This window comes from Lissotriton vulgaris, chromosome 8, assembly GCF_964263255.1.
Source record: "Lissotriton vulgaris chromosome 8, aLisVul1.2, whole genome shotgun sequence".
Classification (NCBI taxonomy): Eukaryota; Metazoa; Chordata; class Amphibia; order Caudata; family Salamandridae; genus Lissotriton; species Lissotriton vulgaris.
Window position 1 is genome coordinate 653,352,154 of NC_141696.1, and position 20,174 is coordinate 653,372,327.

Here is a 20,174-nt window from a genome sequence, read left to right on the forward strand (position 1 = left end):
GTATCTACCTGGATGGGACAATCGCGTGATATGATGATGGGTGTGTCCTATGATTTTGGTGTTGGGGTTAGGGACAGAGTTCAGGGAGTCTTCTGGGAGATCTGCAGAGAGAAAGCAGCATCTTAGAACGAGCTCTGTAGCTTTATACTACTTGACCCATTCAATGTGAGTGCACTTTTTAGGAAGTCATCTTGCGCAGACAACTTTTCCCTGAACTTGCCTGGGAAATGCTAAGTGGGGATGTCACATTAGTGGTAGTATAGGAACAGACTAATGCTTTTTACTTACGAACCTCCAATGAAGAAGACTCTCGATGTAGACACAGTTATATTCTGCGTCCTGCTTCTAGAAGTGGTCATTCTTAGTATACTTTAAAGACTCAACTTCGCCCATAGGTTTGCTTTGTATTAGTTCCAATGTATTTCTACACCCTCATCTTGAGGTGTCTGTATGTCCAATTTTTCTTGGCTTTGTAATAAACTAACTAAACCTAGCACTGGGGGTGGGTGATTCTTCGGAGTCATTGTCCATTGAAATCGTGATATATGACTGGTGCAAGATATTTCTCCCCGCTACGCTATTAAGCAGGAACCAACAATCCATTGACTAGGGGTTCCAGAGTAAGTTCAGCACCTGGAACCCAACCCCATCAGCAGCAATTGAATAATCGAGCAGCAAACGCAGTAGCTCAGTACAAGAGATTGTACGTATAAAGTGCATTAATATCGAGGGCAATTAACAGTAAGGTAAAGTGCATAATGATGTACCATCAAGAAACAGTAAAATGCACACACAAAAATGATCCAGTAAAGTGCCTATGGGTAAAAAACAAGAGTACCATTTTTTTTTAGCATTTTTAGCAAGAATTCAGAGTACCAGGTGGCATAAGTCTAGAATGTTTAAACTAGGCCACAAGTAAATATCTACCATAAACTATGGTCCTAGAGAAATCTGTAGTAAAAAGGTCAAGCAAGAATCTATCAAGGCCCTTGTTAAAGCAAAAGGATGAATCCAATTGAGCCTAGCCAATGCAGTGAGGACAGAAAAACTAAAAAATTTCAATATCATCGGATTTTTACCCACATATGTTACACTCAGTCTTAAGGAGAGAACCTGGAGACCATTTGCTAGTGAAAGCCCGTAAAGGTAAAATGGAAATAGAACATTTAGGCCCTCATGTACAAGATTTTGGCGTATGACAGCGCAGCAAGACACCTTGCTGTACTGCCGTACACCAAAGTGAAAGGGCAGGTTTGCACTGTATTTATGCAATGTGGTACATTCCTGCCCTTTCTCCCTGCAATGGTCCCATTTCCGCAACCTAGCACCAACATAGGCACCATTGCACCATAGTGCAAGGGTGTCTCTGTTGCATGCAATATTGTTTTTGTGCAGGAAGTGGCACCTTCTTGCACAAAACAATCCTAAGGTGCGTTTTCCTATGTGTGCAGCAGAATTCGGATCTAAAGTATATTTCTCCTCATTATGCCTCACCTCTGGAGGTGTAAGAATTTAATGCTTCCCCAGGTTTACATGATTTTGTAAATCTGTAACAGTATCAAAATCCATCGGTGTTGTGTGTAAAAACCCACTCCAACGCCCATAGAATGCTCCCTGGGGCACAGTAAGGTGACGTTGCCTTACTCAAAATTAATCAGCTACTCAAAGCCAGCGCAGGGTGGCTTTGCGTGGCTTCATAAATTGGATATAGAGCCCTGAGTCACAGATGTACAACATTTCGTGGTGCAAAAGATACTCTGGGCTCTCATAAATAAGCCCCTTAGTATATACTCTTTTTACAAGGGGCAGGTAGATCTCATCATGATAAGCCTCAAATTTAGGGAATGGTTTATAGATCCTTTATTTGGGATGATGAGGAACCCAGGTTAGTTTATAGATGCCATTGGGCCACCTGGAAGTCCAAGTATGCTTTTTAAATATAGCCTTAGAGTTGGAACTAATGCACTTGGAGAAACTATAGAAGGACTGCAACCCCAAATTACTGAACCAGTCTTTCAAGTGGGTAAGCCACTTGATTTTATTGCCAGAGTCTCAGTTCTTAGTTTCTAAAATATCCCTTCTATACATGTCCAAATCACAGCTGTTCCATAATTTGATCCAATAAAGAAGAGGTCTTAGAACGCACAGATGTTCAATCAGGGGCGACTCCTCTGTTATGGCTGAGGAGCATCGCCCCATTAGGTGGCAGCAGATGTAAACATGAAAAATACAATGATCATAAACCAGTTTTATTATCATTTTATGTTTCTTCTTACCTTCTGCAGGTTGCTAGCGAGTAGTGTGATTGGATGGGCCAGGGAATGCTAAGCATGACAACTTTGGGGAGGAGGGGTGATGGGCACGACTAAGTGTGCATAATGGTTTGGCCGTCCGTCTTAGGTGGACGAAACTATCATACGCACTTAGCATTTCTCCACCTGGCTGTGTTGTACCGCCGGGTGGAGAAAAGCCACAGGCGCTCAGGCACTGTCTGAGTGGCAAACCAGACCGCTCAGACCAATCCCAGTACTGCTGTCATGCTGTGAATAACATTCCTCAATTTTATAAACAGTTGGTTTATTCGGGTAACCACAGTATTTCTTTTACCTTCTCATAGTTTATGTAGAAATGTGAAGTGAACAGCAGAATCCAAAGCCAACTGTATGTTTATGTACTATTTTATAAATTTTTATATCATGTATTGATTTCAAGGTAGGCTGTACAAAATAGACTATACAAACAGTGAACAATTAGTGAAAATAGTGACTTATAGTTCTCGGTGCTTACGGCGCAACAATGACCAACAAAACTGTACAAATATTATATACAAAGAGAAGTACAAAACAATAATTTGGCGTGGTCTATGCTGATTTCAATTATAAAACTGTACACTGCGTCTGTCAGTACTTGATACAGAATATTAATACAGCGGATCCACTTATGAGTCGACGTTTCAACCCTGGACGAGCGCACATGAGGCGTCACATACGGGTCTTCATAAGGCTTGTGGGGGTAGGGGGGGCAGCGGACAGCCTACATAATTTAAAGGAGATATTTTAGGATTGGATTCTGGCAACTACTAAAGACTTCACATATCTATGTTGTAAAGGGACTCACCTTCCTGCAAACCCAGCCGGGTTTAACGTAGAGTGGGAACTGTATTCATCTGTTCTGATATAAAAGGAGTCCCTAATTAATATTGTCATTCATACATATAAATAGTGTGTTATTTATTAAAACACTATTCACTCATCTCTTACCTGCCGGCGTAGGGAATCAATGCACACCCGACAATGGTTGTGATAAGCGGCTCATCAAAGTGTAAAAGCCAGACTGGAAAGAATATGGCATAGATTATGGGGTATTCTTCAATATTGTGCCACTACATATATTGTGATCAAAAAGATACCTTACTCGGGCTCACCTGGGTATCTTGATAGCTATTTCAACCTGTAGGTGCTGAGTAACAGTTCGGGACTATGGTAACTGAGGTGCCAGACTGGAAAGAATAGGGCATAGGTTTAGGGGTGATTTCAACATAATGCCACTACATACATTATTATCAATAGTTCCTTTCTCGGGCTCACCTGGGTATCTTGATAGGTATTCACCCAGTGGAAAATCAGTTATGGTTCGGGACTGTAGTTACCGAACGGCAAATGCAATTAATGTATTCACGCTGGAAAAAAGAGAATACCGGCTCATGAGTTAACCGGTTCCTAAGGCCATGGGTATAAAATAAATTCCAGCTCAAAAGGTGGTCTGAAGGCAATTCAGTATTTCCTACAACAGAGAACAGTTAACCTCTATGAACATTCAAAGATGCTTGTACAAATGATATCACTCTGCTTATACAACAATGTCTTTGTCTTCAATAAGAAAACATATGAACAGCGCTGTGGAACTGCCATGGGAGTTTCCTTCTCCCCAAGCTACGCTAATCTCATGAGGGGGTGGTGGGAGAGGTGTGTAGCTTGGGGAGAAGAAAACGGCCTACATATGGCCAACGTGGCGTTATGGCTCCGTTTCATAGACGACCTTTTCCGGCTCTGGAAAGGCACTGAACAGGAATTCAAAAATGTCTTTGCCATTCTAAATACGAACACAGTGGGATTAAAATTCACCTACAATATCAGTCAAAGAGAAATTGAGTTCCTGGATACAAAATTTTATGTCAAAGACAATAAACTGGAGACAACGGTCCATCGCAAAAAAACAGCGTCCAACAGTCTTTTGCATGGAGAGAGCTACCATCCAACCAGTTTAAAGAAAAGCATTCCTTATGGTGAACTGTTAAGGATGAAGAGGAACTGCTCTGAAGAAAGTGAAATGGAGCACAAATTTGAAGAAACAAAAGTTCGTTTTCAACAGAGAGGTTATAAAAGAATCGATATCAAAAGAGGGGAAATAGCGGCCAGGAATAAAAACAGACATGAAATGCTAACATCCTGCAACAGAACCCTACTAGGAAAAAGAAAAAATCCGAATCAGGACTTGACACCAAATGATAATGAAACAGAGACTACAATATCGGAAGAACAACCAAGAATGATAATTAGGTATACTAAGGAGAGTTTCAAGATCAGAAAAATCATGAGTAAATTTTGGCACATTTTAAAAAAAGACATTGACATTGGAAATGAAATAGGAGACAAACCATCGGTCACATACAGAAGAGCACCAAATTTGGCAGACCATTTGGTGCACAGTCATTTCGAACTCCGAAAAGACAAAGACTGCCTGGGATCCAAACAAACAGGATTCACAAAATTCCTAATATGTAAGGCGCGCAAGATTGGAAAAAATCTCAAAAGTCTGCTGGAACCATCGGGTAGAAAATTTGAAATAAAACAACAAATCACGTGTAAAACTCCTTTCGTGGTATATCTACTTCAATGCCAATGTGGAAAAAGATACATCGGGAGCACGACATGCCCCTTGAAAAAACGTATCTTGGAACACACGAGGGCAATACAGAAAAAGGACCTTGCCTATGCAATGGCCAAGCACATGATCAATCATCCTGGTTATACATGGACAAATATGACATATTCTGGTCTAGCTGCAATACCTCCGAATGAACATGGAGGTGACAGAAAAATGCAACTAAGGAGACTAGAATCTAAATTAATTATGAAGTTCAAGACCACACAACCGATGGGACTTAATGCAGATGCAGAACTTCATGTACATTTATAATGGAACTGATGCTTAATACTTGATGAATAGAAATTGCTTTCTCATGATTATGATCAAAACAACACATAGCAACACTTGTCCAGCTATTAGTGGTAAATAGTAGCGGTGGTCAGGGCACTCAGCCCTAGAAACACAGAATAACATTCCTTTCCTGCCGAATGACAGTAGTTGTTTTATTAAAAGTGAATTAATTCACCATAATACACTGCAGATTTAAATGAGCACATAGGATGAATTCTTCACCGCTAAACCACACATGGCTGGATCAAAGTCTCATTGATACACTACATATTAACATCAACACTATATGCATGGCATAGTAAGGGCACTTAGTCCGTTAAACAATGACAAAAACGCATATGATTTATGAATATCATAATTATTTCAACATACTTTAACAAACTCAGTAGGAAATTCTGATTTAGTTAAATGATGCTAATTTAACTACAATGCCCACAATGCATTGGGTGAGATATGTGTATTTAAAGCAAAAGTGAAAAGGGACTTATTGTTGGAAATGTTACCGTGATCAAGAACGTAACGCTCGAAACGCGTAGGTCATCGCAGCCAAAAAATAAATGCTGTTGAAAAGTTTCCCGAGTGGAGTGCCATAATTTTTTTACTTTGTGGTGATAGAAATACGGGATCCTGCCTTGGTCCCGTTGCTGGCACCAGCTCCAATGCGACGAGGCAAGTTGTGAATTCATATATATATATATATATAATTCAAAGACAGGATCCCAATACTCTTTATGAGCAAAGGGGCACAAGCGTTTAAACAAAAGCACAGTATAACATATGAAAGTTGCACAATTATGGATGGATCAGAGTCGTAAAGTACCTGAAAGCAGAGGGGACAGAGTCTGGGTCATTATGTTATTACGGCCGCATCCCGGTCGTGAAGTGAAGCCCATCGCTGCTCTGGCGGGTCTGCGCTAGCATCTTGAAGGTGTGGCGTAAACGGAATGAAGCGAAGCAAGAAACCAAGTCAGGTTGGTGGAAGCTTGCTCCTATTGACTGTTAGAAAGCGGGGCAGGCCCTCTGAAGGACAATTATCATCCAAAGATCAAGTTTTATGAAATGTAACAGCGCATCCACTAGGAAGTAAAAGGCTTGCACTACAATTACCAGGAGGCTTAGTAGCCACGCCCGCTGAGGCAGGTGATGAAAAACGGTGCAGAAGCAGCAGCGCTTACACAGACTTTTGCCACTGAAGAAAGGTATTCCTAAAACGCGTCTGGCAAGTGAAGTAATGGGTGTCTGCGCCTGCAGAAAGGGTTTGCTGGCAAGCTTTCAATGAAGAACTGTGAGCATATCAATCTTCGTGTGGCCTCACTTCAAATGGGAACCTGTCTTTGAATTATGTCATTACAGCCGCATCCCGGTCGTGAAGTGAAGCCCACCGCTGCTCTGGCGGGTCTGCGCTAGCATCTTGAAGGTGTGGCGGTAAACGGAACGAAGCGAAGCAAGAAACCAAGTCAGGTTGGTGGAAGCTTGCTCCTATTGACTGTTGAAAAGCGGGGCAGGCCCTCTGAAGGACAATTATCATCCAAAGATCAAGTTTTATGAAATGTAACAGCGCATCCACTAGGAAGTAAAAGGCTTGCACTACAATTTCCAGGAGGCTTAGTAGCCACGCCCACTGAGGCAGGTGATGAAAAACGGTGCAGAAGCAGCAGCGCTTACACAGACTTTTGCCACTGAAGAAAGGTATTCCTGAAACGCGTCTGGCAAGTGAAGTAATGGATGTCTGCGCCTGCAGAAAGGGTTTGCTGGCAAACTTTCAATAAAGAACTGTTAGCATATCAATCTTCGTGTGGCCTCACTTCAAATGGGATCCTGTCTTTGAATTATATATATATATATATATATATATATATATATATATATATATATATATATATATATATATATATATATATATATATATATATATATATATATATATATATATATATATATATATATATATATATATATATATATATATATATATATATTCCAGTACTCTATCCTTCAGAATCCACTCACCAGCCAGGACTCAGATAGACAAACGCGGACCCATTTTTTCGTGCTTTTCATTATTTATTCAAAGAAATTTCGCCACGCATCAGTATGCCGCCATGACGCGTTCCGGTCCGACCTGGACCTTGATCACATGACGCGTTACTCATGGACCTATGGCAAATTTAAAGCGACAGGTAACAATTAATTGTAAACAGCTGTTACATTGCAAAATGAAACTGAAAAACAGACTATGCAATGAACATAATGTATATAAACCAGACTGCTAATGGAATATATAGACAAATCCTGATAGAATGTACAATTAAAATCATGCGTATTTACAAGTAATTTCATGAATGTACACCTTCATATTGATACCAAAATATACATATAAGTCTCAGTAGAAAAATATATATAAATACATCTCTTAATAAATAAAGACATTTTAAGAGCTAGCTCCCAAATAATATAAGGAGCACTCCTCATATAGTCATAATATATAACCAAATCACTGGTCATAAGCTATATATACTATATATAACTCCAAATGCAGTCTTTAATATGCTGTTTACTTTAATATATATATATATATATATATATGTGTGTGTGTGTGTGTGTTTATATACAAAATTATATCTTGTATACATCGAGCAAGCTCAAAATGTAGAACAACCTTCAGAGAATTCTAGAGACTTAAAACAAATTTCGCATTAAAGAGTGTGTTGGACAAATATGCAAAAGAAATAAAAGAAAAATTGACAATCGAGTATATCTTCTTGTAGTTATAATGATAAACAGTAGTCTACAGAAAGCGAAATCTTGGAACCAGCCACTTCTTCTAGTAACAAAACATCAGATTTAGGAATTACAGAAACAAGAACATCAATAGGATCAATTTTGAAGGACAATGACACTTGGAAAAGAGTCCCATCATTTTCCAAAAATACTGAAATCTAATAAAAGAGGGCCCTGAATCTTGGACAGTTAGAAAGGGGTTTCAAATCCACCAGAAAAGCACATCGGTATATAATGTATTCTTGATAAGGTGCAATAAATGTGCAAGAACAAATTAGCTTGCTTAACATAATGCGCTATAAGGCTTATATCCCATGATATACACAACAAGATAAATAAAGCATTTACTCAATTCAGAAAATTTGCTTGAATAGAAAAGATGGCTAGCTATATAGAAAAAAAGATACACACCATTTTCACTGCATCAAAACAGTGGTATGATGTTATTACCTCTTGTTATACCCAGAAATATGCAAATTTCCTGAATTACTGATTAGAACAAATGGAAAGTCTGAATAATGTTTTCATTTGCATGTAATATCAATTGAAGTGGATTATCATTCAATCATGCATTTCTAGCTTCTCCTGGCATTTGCAGAGCATCTGTTCTCAGTTCAAACACAATTCACGCAGAGCACTGGTCTAAGAAAAACAGGAGCGCTTTATCCATAAATACAGGAAAAAATCACACTGAAAAAATTAACAAGAGACGAATGCCAATGATGTCACTGTCTGCACTAAAAATGGCTATTTCAGCACAACGTTAAATGCTGCACTACTCCATGAAGGTGACCTAGCGATGTCTTTCATGAGATTTATACTCAAGTACAAATTTCAATGTGACAACAAAACCCCTCCCCAAGATGAGCCACCAAAATATGCCATTTTGCGTTAATTACATATTTACACTTAAGAATATCATGTGAAATTACACTTGCCACATTTGTTTTTGCCTAGTTTCTTTGGGCTGTTAGATTTTCACTCAAACTCAGACCATGACATTTTAGTGGAGCTGGCCATGATAAAAACCTATGGGTGTTTACGCTGTTCTCACCTCATTAAGCTCCTTTTACACAGATTCCAAGAGAGACTCCCCCAAATTTACAAAGGTTTTTCATCGGGTTTGTGTAATGTTTTAAACACAGACCCGACACAAAATCCTTTTTTGGATTTATAAACCAACATAAATTGGTATTTGCCTTGGTTTGTAAGAAAAAGTAATGTAAACCAGCATGAATCACTGCTTTGCTTTACTCTGCTTCAAAGGGGCATTTCACGGTTGGTACCTTGGCTGTCCCATGCAACCATGTATGGTTTTAGACTCAAAATACTATTTACTAACAATAGTAGACAAGATTTTGTGCCAAATATTAATGCCACTTGAAAGCAGGTGTTCAAAATGAGAAATGCTATTAATTCTCCTAAAATGTCCCACTTTGCATGTGTGCTGCACTGTACAGCACACATCCCAACTGGGAACATTTTAAAAATTAGTATGAGAATAGTAGTTTGTACTAGAAAGGTACCTTTCCAGTGTAAAACATTTGCTAGACTCACACAGAGTATGTGCTGCATTGTGTGACAGGTTTGTAAATCTGAGCCTTAGTGCTCTACATCACCAAGTAACTTTAGTGATGCACTCGTTCAACATCTGTCGCAAAATTGTTTTTGCAGGCAAAAGTTGACCAGTGCTACACTTTCCAATAGTTTCCACCATGAAGCTCTGCCATGTGTTATGTGAGCACCTGCGTAAACATATAGAGGCATATTTATGAGAACCGTGAGTCATTCCTGCACCATGCAAAGTGGGACATGCATCACACAAAGCTCTGAGTCAGATTTATGAACCCATGCAAGGCCATACTGAGTGGCCTCATAAATCTTGAGTAAGGCAATGCAGCGCAAATCGCTGCATCGCCTTACTCTGCACAAGAGAGGCGTTCCATGGGTGTGCCCATACAACTCCCATTGTTTTTGATGCATTCCCAGGTTTACAAGGACTTTAAACCTGAAAATGCATCAAATTCTTACGCCTCCCAAGGGCAAGCGTAAAGAGGAGAAATAACTTTGTTCCTCATCTTTTTTTCCTCTTTTATTGGGTGCTGCATTCATTGAAGGAAGAAGCGACCTCTATGGATTGTTTTTATGCAAGAAGGAGCCCTTTCCTGCACTTAATCCTGCTGACAACACCTACACCCTTGCTGCAAGGCTACCTATTTGGTGCTAGGCTGCCGAAATGGCACCAGCGAAGGGGAAAGGACAGAAAAGCACTGTACTGAATAAATACAGTGCATTCCTGGCCTTTCACTTTGATGTAGGGCAGTGGAGCAAGTTGTCTTGCTGTGCTGCCCTATGCCAAATACCCATAAATGAGGCCCTTAGTAACTAGAGAGTTTACCTAAAACCAGAAACCCTTGATAACATTACAGAACGAAAATAAACAGACTATAAGTGTACTTTGAATATCTACTCATCCGCCATTATTTCAAATCAATGACATGTACATAATTAATATTAACCCCCCAAAAAATAATTACCATTTTCACTGTTAGTTAAAATCCCAGTTGACGTAACTGTAGAGGGTGCTGAAATCTCATCTGGGGATGTGGCAGCCCGAACATCTCGAATATCCCTCTTTCGTCTGAATGATGATGTACAGTTCCCTTGCTAAAATGCCAAAAAAAAGGGTCTATACTTAGTAAAGCATACACAGTATATGAATAACTGGTGAAGTAAGCTCCACTTAGCTATTTTCAACTGGGTTTTGATATTGTACAGTCAGAGAGAGGGATAATTGGTATGTTTTAAATAACATGTTTTATCTTCTGAGACACATATTGAACATCAAATGCTGAGCACAGGCCATAATCTTACAAAATGTCCAGTTGGGGATAGGTAACAGATAATCAAATACAATGGGGCAGGAGGTGGGAGCATGCACTTTGCATAGGACTTGACTGCACAATGTACAATCATAATTTCATCCTAAATGATACATCCTCCTCATTCAGAGGTAAATAAAGGCAGAGACAATCAACTATTTGGAGAACTGCCATAGAGCAACCAAAACGTAATATTGACAAGGGTACAATCCCATCATGAACTCAAGTGGACATATTCTTAAGAACATTTCTTTTTACTAGGTTCTCGAAACATGTGGCACGAAGTGTACAATACACTGATGGAAAAGAAATTAATCTTAAAAATGCAAAATCTTTTTCAGGAAGATAGTTTTCTAAGATGGGTGTAAAGTTGACAAAAATCCTAAAAACAGCAACAAAAATAAAAATGAAGTGAACTAATAACATTAAAAATGATTCCTTTAAAAAGTAAGATTGGTAGACAGCAAACTGGTATCAATATTTGTCTCTGCATTAAAAACAAGCACTGGCAAAGCCAACAGGTCTGGCCTAAGCAATATGGTTTTTTGGCAAACATATGCAATACGTTTCAAAAGTGTAAGGGTAATAATAAACTGTATCATAAAGTGGTAGCTGGGCCTACTGTGAATCCTTTTAATCTACTGAAGCTCTAGGATATAATGGGAAGCTGAAAAAAGTACTGAAACAGGAAAAGGACACAGCCCACTCGAACAACTACCGGTCAGTTGACGTGGCCAGTCTATGTGATGAATGCTTTGCAGGTTAACATTAAGAGAACACTATACATTCAATACTTCATAACAATGGCAAAAGGTTCATTTCTGAAAATAAAAATTAAATAGGCATGCTCCTTAGTGAAAGATTTCTTTTTAAAGTGAGATATACTACTACCTGGAGAAATGAGTCAGTAGTGCTTAATTTGCAATATAAAAGTTCTGGTACATAAAGTTTTGTTTAGAAGCCTGTGGCCTGTGCTATTGAAGGTCAGTGCTCCGAATACCAAGGCCACATAGGCTTGATTCCACTCCCTACTTCTTTAATCCACCACTAGTCGCTCCCTTGCTGTTTGTCTTACTTATTTTCAGCTCTTTTTTCTTTCCTGATCACTGATTTTCTGTCTTTCTCTTCTTCCTTCTTTCCCCCTTGTGTGTTTTTCTCTCTCTTGCACTGGGTGACAGTCTGATGAAGAAAATTAAGTGCAGGTCTCAAAAATAAGTGCTGATGGGCTCCACCTGCAACCACTTACACAAATTAAGCACTGAATGCAAGTCTGCTTTTGTCATTATGTTTACTTTTATCAGAGGTCATTTCAGGTGTTGCTTCATGACATTCAGTAATTCTGTGTCAGGACTGGAGGTGGGGCTTATGCCTTCTCGCTTCACTTTTATTAACAGCAGCCAATTTAAAACAACAAGACTACATTTCCCATGAACCCCAGGGAAATTTGTAGTCAAAGAAAAGTGTCCAATTAGGAACAGTCCTGGATCCTCCAATCAGGTCACTCTAACATCTACATAGTCTATCCTCACTGGCCCTTCATCCTCTTTCTTCGTTGCTGCGCAGCCGAGATAAGTGTTTTTTCCTACTCTGTGGGATTCTCACTTTGGTAACTGTGCTTTGTTTTCTCTTTAATTGTGTTAATTGAATGTCCATGGCATGTAGATCGACGTGTGCTTATGCGGCTGGTATTGTTTGCTGGTTAATTGATGTTTATTTACTGTTGTGATTCTTTGATGACATCCTTTGTGGATATGTTTTGAGGTAATTGCTGCCGTTTTCCTTCGCACATTGCTGCATGTCGAGATTGCCCTTTATCTTTATTCAATTGGGGGCTTCGCCGTCTCCTTTGTGTGTTTTGAAATCCCCAATTCACCCTGGCGATGCCATGTTGCCCATAGAAGAGAGACTATCTCGCAAAATGTATCAGGTGGTAGCATGACTGGCTAACCTCCCTTTGGCTCCGGTTTCTCAGATTGGGCCTCCAATGACTTCCCTGATGGCAGACCTTGCTCCCCCCCTGCCAGACGCGCACACAACACTAGGGTGTATCTCAGTGCCTATGATAGGCTTAATCAAGCTTTCCTAGCCACACAAACAAATTTACCTCAATTTGACTAACCCACAAGATGACGCAAGGGACACGGACGCTGAGCCCGGCCCTTCCAGACCCTGGCTCCCTTCCCGACCTCAGGACACCTCTAACATGTTTGACCCTGATGAAATTATTCACCCCCTCTCCTCGGACTGGGTCCCAGCTGATAAAGTTGCCAGTTATGTGGCAATGCGAATTAGGAAGCCCTTAGAGAAAGAAGCACATAACTGCCTCAGAGCAGAATACCCTCGACCTTCCCTAGAAGGTAAAGTCGCCCTCACCCGAGAGATTGATGCCCGCATGGCAATATTTTTGCAGAAATTTATGAGGGATCCTGAAAAAGGGATTGATAGGTCCTGGCATGCGTCCCAGGACAAACTCCTGGACATTTTAGGGCCCCTCACCAATATTTTGGACATGGCCGAGGAGGCCAAGACGTCAGGCTCCCTTGTCTTCTTGAGTCCCTTTCCGGGTGGGCACAGAGGGCTATTGTGTTTTTGGGCAACGCTAATTGTGCCCTTTCCACGGAGCGCCGTCAGTCTTTGCTTATAAAAGTAGACCCCAAACTTTGGGATCTGATGGATTCAGAAGAGGGGCAGTGGTACAAGGAGAACTCTTTGGGGAACCGTTCGTCAAGGAGTTGGGTACATTTGTTAACACCTTTACCTCCCTTGACAAGGCGCAGCCATCCAATAAAAAGGTTTTTCCCCAGGTTTTCCGAAGGTCCTTTCGAGGTAGCGGCCGCTCGACCTGCTGCAATTCCAACCAACATCCAAGAGGGCAAGGCCAGTACCAAGACTAGTCCCGCTTTGGCATTTTCTACCCTGCAAGAGGCCAACGTGGCAAAGGCATAGGGTACCAAGGAGCTGCATCCACATCCAATGCTGGTGAGTGTTCTCCCTTCTTCCCGGTTAAAAGTAGGGGGGAGGCTGAGGAATTTTTTTCCTCGCCTGGATTTTTATCACAGGGAATCCCTGGGTATTGCAGTCGGTTTGGGACTCCACACAGGGTATTTGAGTGAACCCATCTAACAGCACAGACCCCGTCCTATTCAGTTCTCCCAACAGGAAGTCTCCAGAGTAGACGCAACGGTCAAATCCCTTCTGACCAAAGGGGCAATAGTTCCCTCTACTCCTAATCCAAGGGTATTCATCAGCAACATCTTTTTGGTGGACAGAACAGATGGGGCAAGCAATCCAACATCAATCTCAGTGGTTTCAATAAGTGGCTGGTCTACCGCCACTTCAAGATGGAAGGAATCCATCTTCTCAGAGATGTTTTGCGTCCCTCAGACTGGATCGTGCGGCTGTACCTAAAGGATGCCTACCTGGTTATTGCGGTGTTTCCTCCCCACCAACGATTCCTCAGGTTCATCTGGCAAGGGCAGACATACAGGTTTGCATCCCTCCCGTTTGGCCTATCTTCGGCCCCATGGTGTTTTACCAAGCCCTCAAGCCAGTAGTGGAGGGTTTAAGAGCTCGGGCATACAAATGATCATCTACCTGGACGATCTTCTCCTGATGGATGCGTGCCCTCTGCAACTCCTACATCATCTTCAGATGGCGGTGGATCTTCTCCAGAGTCTGGGCTTTGTTGTCCACGGAGCGAAGTTGATTTTCACCCCCTCACAAACTCTTACGTTTCTTGATAGACTCCACGTCCTCCACACTCAGCCTACCGGCCAGGAAGGACTAAAAGATTCAACACGAATTGAGATGGGCCCTAACCAAGCGTCAGGTCTTTCTCAGGGATCTAGCCAGAATAGTAGGTCTACTTTCAGCTTCTATCAAGGCCATCTTCACATGACCCTCCACTACCGCGCCCTGCAATGTCTCAAAGCAGTGTATTTGCGCAGATGGTGTCCCTACTCACACAAGGTGACCCTTTCCAAGGTAGCCCAGGAAGAGATCAAATGGTGGTTACAATACATGGAGTCCTGGAACGGCAGGGCAATCTTTGGATCCATGTCAAATTTAGCAATAGAGTCCGACACCAGCACAAAAGGCTTGGGAGCAAGGTTTGGCACATTTTCTACAGGAGGGTTGTGGTCTCCAGAAGAATGGAGATTACATATCAGCTGCCTAGAACTCCTGGCAGGCTCCTTCTCCGTTCGCTGTTGGGCGAGAGAGTCCATTCAGTCGTCTGTTCTTCTAAAGATGGACAACATATCTGCGGTCCGTTATATCAACCATTTAGGGGGCACGAGGTCCAAAGCCCTCTCCGCCCAGGCCGCCAGTTTTTGGCAGTACTGTTTGGAGCATCAAGTGCCAGTGACGGCGGTGTGTCTTCCCAGGCGGGAGAACTTGGTGGCAGATTTTCAATCCCGCAACTTCAGGGATTCTACTGTGTGGATGCTGGACCCGGACATTTTTCGGCAGTTGTATGACCTTTGGTGTCCTTTTTTGATAGACCTGTTTGCTTCGAGGCTCGACCACCAACTCCCACAGTTTTTCAACTGGAGACTGGATCCATTGGCAGTGTACATGGGTGCATTACTCCAAGATTGGAGTTAGGACAAGGGGTACACCTTTCCCCCTTTCGTGATGATCACAAGAGTGACGGCTCAGATCAAAAGGCAGAGACTGGAGGTGGTAATACTCACCCCCTTTTGGAGATCTCAAGTCTGGTTTCCAGTTCTTCTAGAACTTTCTTGGGACTCTCCAATCCTACTCCCCCCTTTTCCAAATCTTCTTCTGGACCCCGACCGAGTTCCCCACCCGCTGGTTATGGGGAACTTGTTGTGGCTCGTGGCGTGGAGGATTACCAGGGATGATGGGAAATCCCAGGCCTTCTGACCAAGGCTGAGGAGTTCATGTCTAAGGCGTGGGCAGAAAGTACAGTCAAACGCTCCAGGTCCGCTTGCAGTAGATGGTCCGGCTGGTGTGTGCGACAGGGTCTCAATCCCATGGATGCAGATGTAGTTTACATTCTGAATTTTCTATCCCACTAGCCTCTAGTGGTTTGGCTTTCAGGTCGATAAACACCTTTCATTCAGCCATTTCAGCATGTCACCTGCCGCTTAACAATGCTGCAGTCTGGGGGCACCCCCGTGTGTGCAAACTTCTCTGGAGCATTAGATTATCTCTGCCTCCAGAACCTTGGTATTCAGCCTTATGGGATGTGAATCAGGTTCTTAACTTGTTTTTATCTTGGCAACCTAACCGTTTTTTGTCCTAGAAAGAGCTGTTGGCCAAGCTGGCTATGCTGCTCTACTTTATTTCTGGTCCTGGTCAACGTGTGTCTGATGTGAGAGCCCTGGATGTCACATCCAGTATTTTTACTCCGAATGGAGTGACTTTTACTTTGCATAGAAGGACTAAGTATCACACAAGAGTAATCTCATATTCAGAATTCCCAGACTCACCTAAGTTGTGCATGGTTCGCTGCCTGAAGGCCTATGAAGAAATGACAGCAGAGTTGCGACCGCCAGGAGAACGTCAACTCCTTATTGCTCTGCGCAAACCATTTCAGGCTGTGTCCTCTCCCACCATAGCCAGATGGGTTAGGTGGGTTATGCAAGAGGCAGGTATAAGTCTCAAAGACTTCTGAGCTCACTCAGCAAAAGGAGCAATGGCCTCAAAAGCATTTGGCTTGGGTGCCCATTTAGAGGATATCCTAAAGGCAGCGGATTGGTCTTTGGACTCTACCTTTAAAAGGTTCTACTTCAAGCCAGTGCTGGACATGGCTCACCTCGTGGTGAGCAAGCTTTAAACTAGCATAATCCTCACCTCCAGTCCTGACATAGAATTACAAATGTCCTAGCTATCGTAAAGGAAATGTTAAATTCTATTAAGGACTAGGAGGTGAGGATTATCCCGCCCCCCCCCCGGTTTTGGACGAATATTTCCCACCTCGTATTGGAGTAAGTAAATGAGTTTGATTCTAATCTGTTGAGAGTATTGATTCGCTTTCATTTTGTGAAAATCTGCCTCACTGGTTTGGTTTACAGGCTTAACGTATACCTGTTCATTGAATGACAATGTACCTTTGTCCTCGTAGGTTCATATGCGAATAAACAGGATGCATGAGTATGATCAAATGACTGAATAAGTGCGACGAAAGAGGATGAAGGGCCAGTGAGGACAGACTATGTTGATGGTAGAGTGACCTGATTGAAGGATCCAGGACTGTTCCTAATTGGACACTTTTCTTTGAGTGCAAATTTCCCTAGGGTTCAAGGGAAATGTAGTCTTGTTGTTTTAAATTGGCTGCTGTTAATACAAGTGAAGAGAGTCAAGTCAAGTCAAGTCAAAATATTTATATAGTGCACTATATACCCAGAGGGTCTCAGGCGCTTGAAGAGGGGTGGGGAGCTACTTGTCGAATATCCAAGTTTTGAGTTCCTTTCTGAATGTTAGGTGGTTCTGAGTGAGACGAAGGTGAGTGGGAAGTGAGTTCCAGGTCTTAGCTGCCAGGTAGGAGAAGGATCTACCTCCCATTGTGGTTTTGTTGATGCGAGGTACGATAGCAAGGGCTTGGTTGGAAGATCGCAGCTGGCGGGGGGGGTGTAGAAGGAGAGTCGTGTGTTGAGGCATTCGGGTCCAAGGTCGTAAAGTGCTTTGTGGGCGTGGGTCAGGAGGCGGAAAGTAATCCTCTTATTGACGGGGAGCCAGTGGAGGTTTTTCAGGTGACCAGAGATGTGTTCTTTGCGAGGGATGTCTAGTATGAGCCTGGCTGAAGCGTTCTGGATGCGTTGGAGTTTTTTCTGGAGTTTAGCTGAGGTACCAACGTATAGGGTGTTTCCGTAGTCCAGGCGGCTCGTGACTAGTGCGTGGGTGACCGTTTTTCTAGTTTCGGTGGGGATCCAGCGGAATGTTTTTTTGAGCATTCGAAGATTGTTGAAGCAGGATGATGAGACAGCGTTGACTTGTTTGGTCATCGAGAGTGAGGAGTCCGGGATGACGCCCAGGTTTCGTGCGTGGTTCGTCGGGATGGGTGCTTTTCCAAGGGCCTCTGGCCACCAAGAGTCATCCCAGGCGGAGGGGGAGGTGCCTAGGATGAGGACTTCTGTTTTGTCTGAGTTCAGTTTCAGACGGCTGTGCTTCATCCACTCGGCTACTTCTTTCATTCCTTCGTGTAAGTTGGTTTTGGCGGTGTTAGGGTCTTTGGTGAGTGAGAGGATCAGTTGAGTGTCGTCAGCGTAGGAGATGATGTTGAGGTTGTGTTGGCGAGCGATGGCCGCAAGGGGGCTCATGTAAACGTTGAAGAGGGTGGGGCTGAGTGACGATCCTTGTGGCACGCCGCAGATGACTTCAGAGGCCTCAGACTTGAATGGTGGGAGGCGGACTCTCTGGGTTCTTCCGGTGAGGAACGAGGTGATCCATTGCAATGCTTTTCCTTGGATTCCGACGTTTCTTAGGCGCTGAAGAAGGGTGTTATGACATACTGTGTCGAAGGCAGCGGAGAGGTCGAGGAGGATGAGGGCGACTGTCTCTCCATTGTCTAGTAGAGTTCGAATGTCGTCTGTTGCTGCGATAAGTGCGGTCTCAGTGCTGTGTTTGGCTCGGAAGCCGGACTGTGAAGGGTCGAGGGATTTGTTTGTTTCGAGGAAGGTGGCGCGCTGGTTGTTGACAGCTTTCTCAATGACTTTGGCCGGGAATGGAAGAAGCGAGATGGGGCGGTAGTTTTTGAGTTTGGTGGGGTCAGCTGTGGTTTTTTTCAGAAGGGCGCTGAGTTCCGCGTGTTTCCAGCTTTCCGGGAAGGTGGCGGAGTTGAGGGAGTAGTTGATGACATCTCGGAGGTGTGGTGCTATGATGGAGTCTGCTTTGTTGAAGATGTGGTGAGGGCATGGGTCAGTTGGGGATCCGGAGTGGATGGAGTTCATCAGGCGGATGGTGTCCTCAGAGGAGATTGGGTTCCAGTCGTTAAGGATGTTCAAGGGGGGTGAATGTCCTGCATCAGGTTGGGTGGGATGGTCTCCGGGTCGGTTATCGAAGCTGTTGTGGATGTCAGCGATTTTGTTGTGGAAGAAGGAAGCTAGAGAGTCGCAGAGGGCTTGGGAGGGGATGATGTCGTTGGAGTTGGCTGATGGGTTGGTAAATTCTTTGACGATATTGAATAATTCCTTGCTGTTGTGAGCGTTGTTATCCAGTCGGTCCTTGAATGCGGCTTTCTTGGCAGACCGGATTAGTTGGTGGTGTCTGCGGGTGGCGTTTTTGAAGGCATCTCTGGTGCTGGTGTTTGGGTCTTTTTTCCAGGCCTTCTCGAGGGATCGACAGACTTTCTTCGATTTCTTAAGATCATCGTTGAACCAGGAGGCGATTTTGCTGCCTAGTTTGCTTTGACGTTTTTTCAACGGTGCTAGGATGTCGGCGCTGTTGGATAGCCATTGGGTGAGGTTGATGGCTGCTTGGTCGGGGTTTGAGGCGTGGGCGGGGGGGTTTAGAAGAAGCGATGAGGAGATCTGGTCGATGGTGATTTTGTTCCAGTTTCTTCGCAGGGTAGGTTGAGGATGGTTGTGGATTGTAGTTTTATTGTAGATAAAGTGAACGCAGCTGTGGTCCGTCCAATGAAGAGCTGTGGTGTGGCTGAATGAGACATGTTTGTTGGAGGTGAAGATGGGGTCGAGCGTATGACCTGCGATGTGGGTGGGATGATGTCGTTGGAGTTGGCTGATGGGTTGGTAAATTCTTTGACGATATTGAATAATTCCTTGCTGTTGTGAGCGTTGTTATCCAGTCGGTCTTTGAATGCGGCTTTCTTGGCAGACCGGATTAGTTGGTGGTGTCTGCGGGTGGCGTTTTTGAAGGCGTCTCTGGTGCTGGTGTTTGGGTCTTTTTTCCAGGCCTTCTCGAGGGATCGACAGACTTTCTTCGATTTCTTAAGATCATCGTTGAACCAGGAGGCGATTTTGCTGCCTAGTTTGTTTTGACGTTTTTTCAACGGTGCTAGGATGTCGGCGCTGTTGGATAGCCATTGGGTGAGGTTGATGGCTGCTTGGTCGGGGTTTGAGGCGTGGGCGGGGGGGTTTAGAAGAAGCGATGAGGAGATCTGGTCGATGGTGATTTTGTTCCAGTTTCTTCGCAGGGTAGGTTGAGGATGGTTGTGGATTGTAGTTTTATTGTAGATAAAGTGAACGCAGCTGTGGTCCGTCCAATGAAGAGCTGTGGTGTGGCTGAATGAGACATGTTTGTTGGAGGTGAAGATGGGGTCGAGCGTATGACCTGCGATGTGGGTGGGTGTAGTGACAAGTTGTTTGA

General features: G+C 43.2%; 1 protein-coding gene across 1 annotated transcript in view; it reads right to left on the bottom strand.

Moving 5' to 3' along the window:
- Positions 1-20,174, bottom strand: part of LOC147697847 (zona pellucida-like domain-containing protein 1) — a 496,253-nt gene that overhangs the window by 42,511 nt on the left and 433,568 nt on the right. Inside the window, exon 9 of the mRNA XM_086934524.1 lies at positions 10,539-10,668. Within this exon, the coding sequence (XP_086790650.1) occupies positions 10,539-10,668 (130 nt within the window). The remainder of the gene's footprint in view (positions 1-10,538; positions 10,669-20,174) is intronic.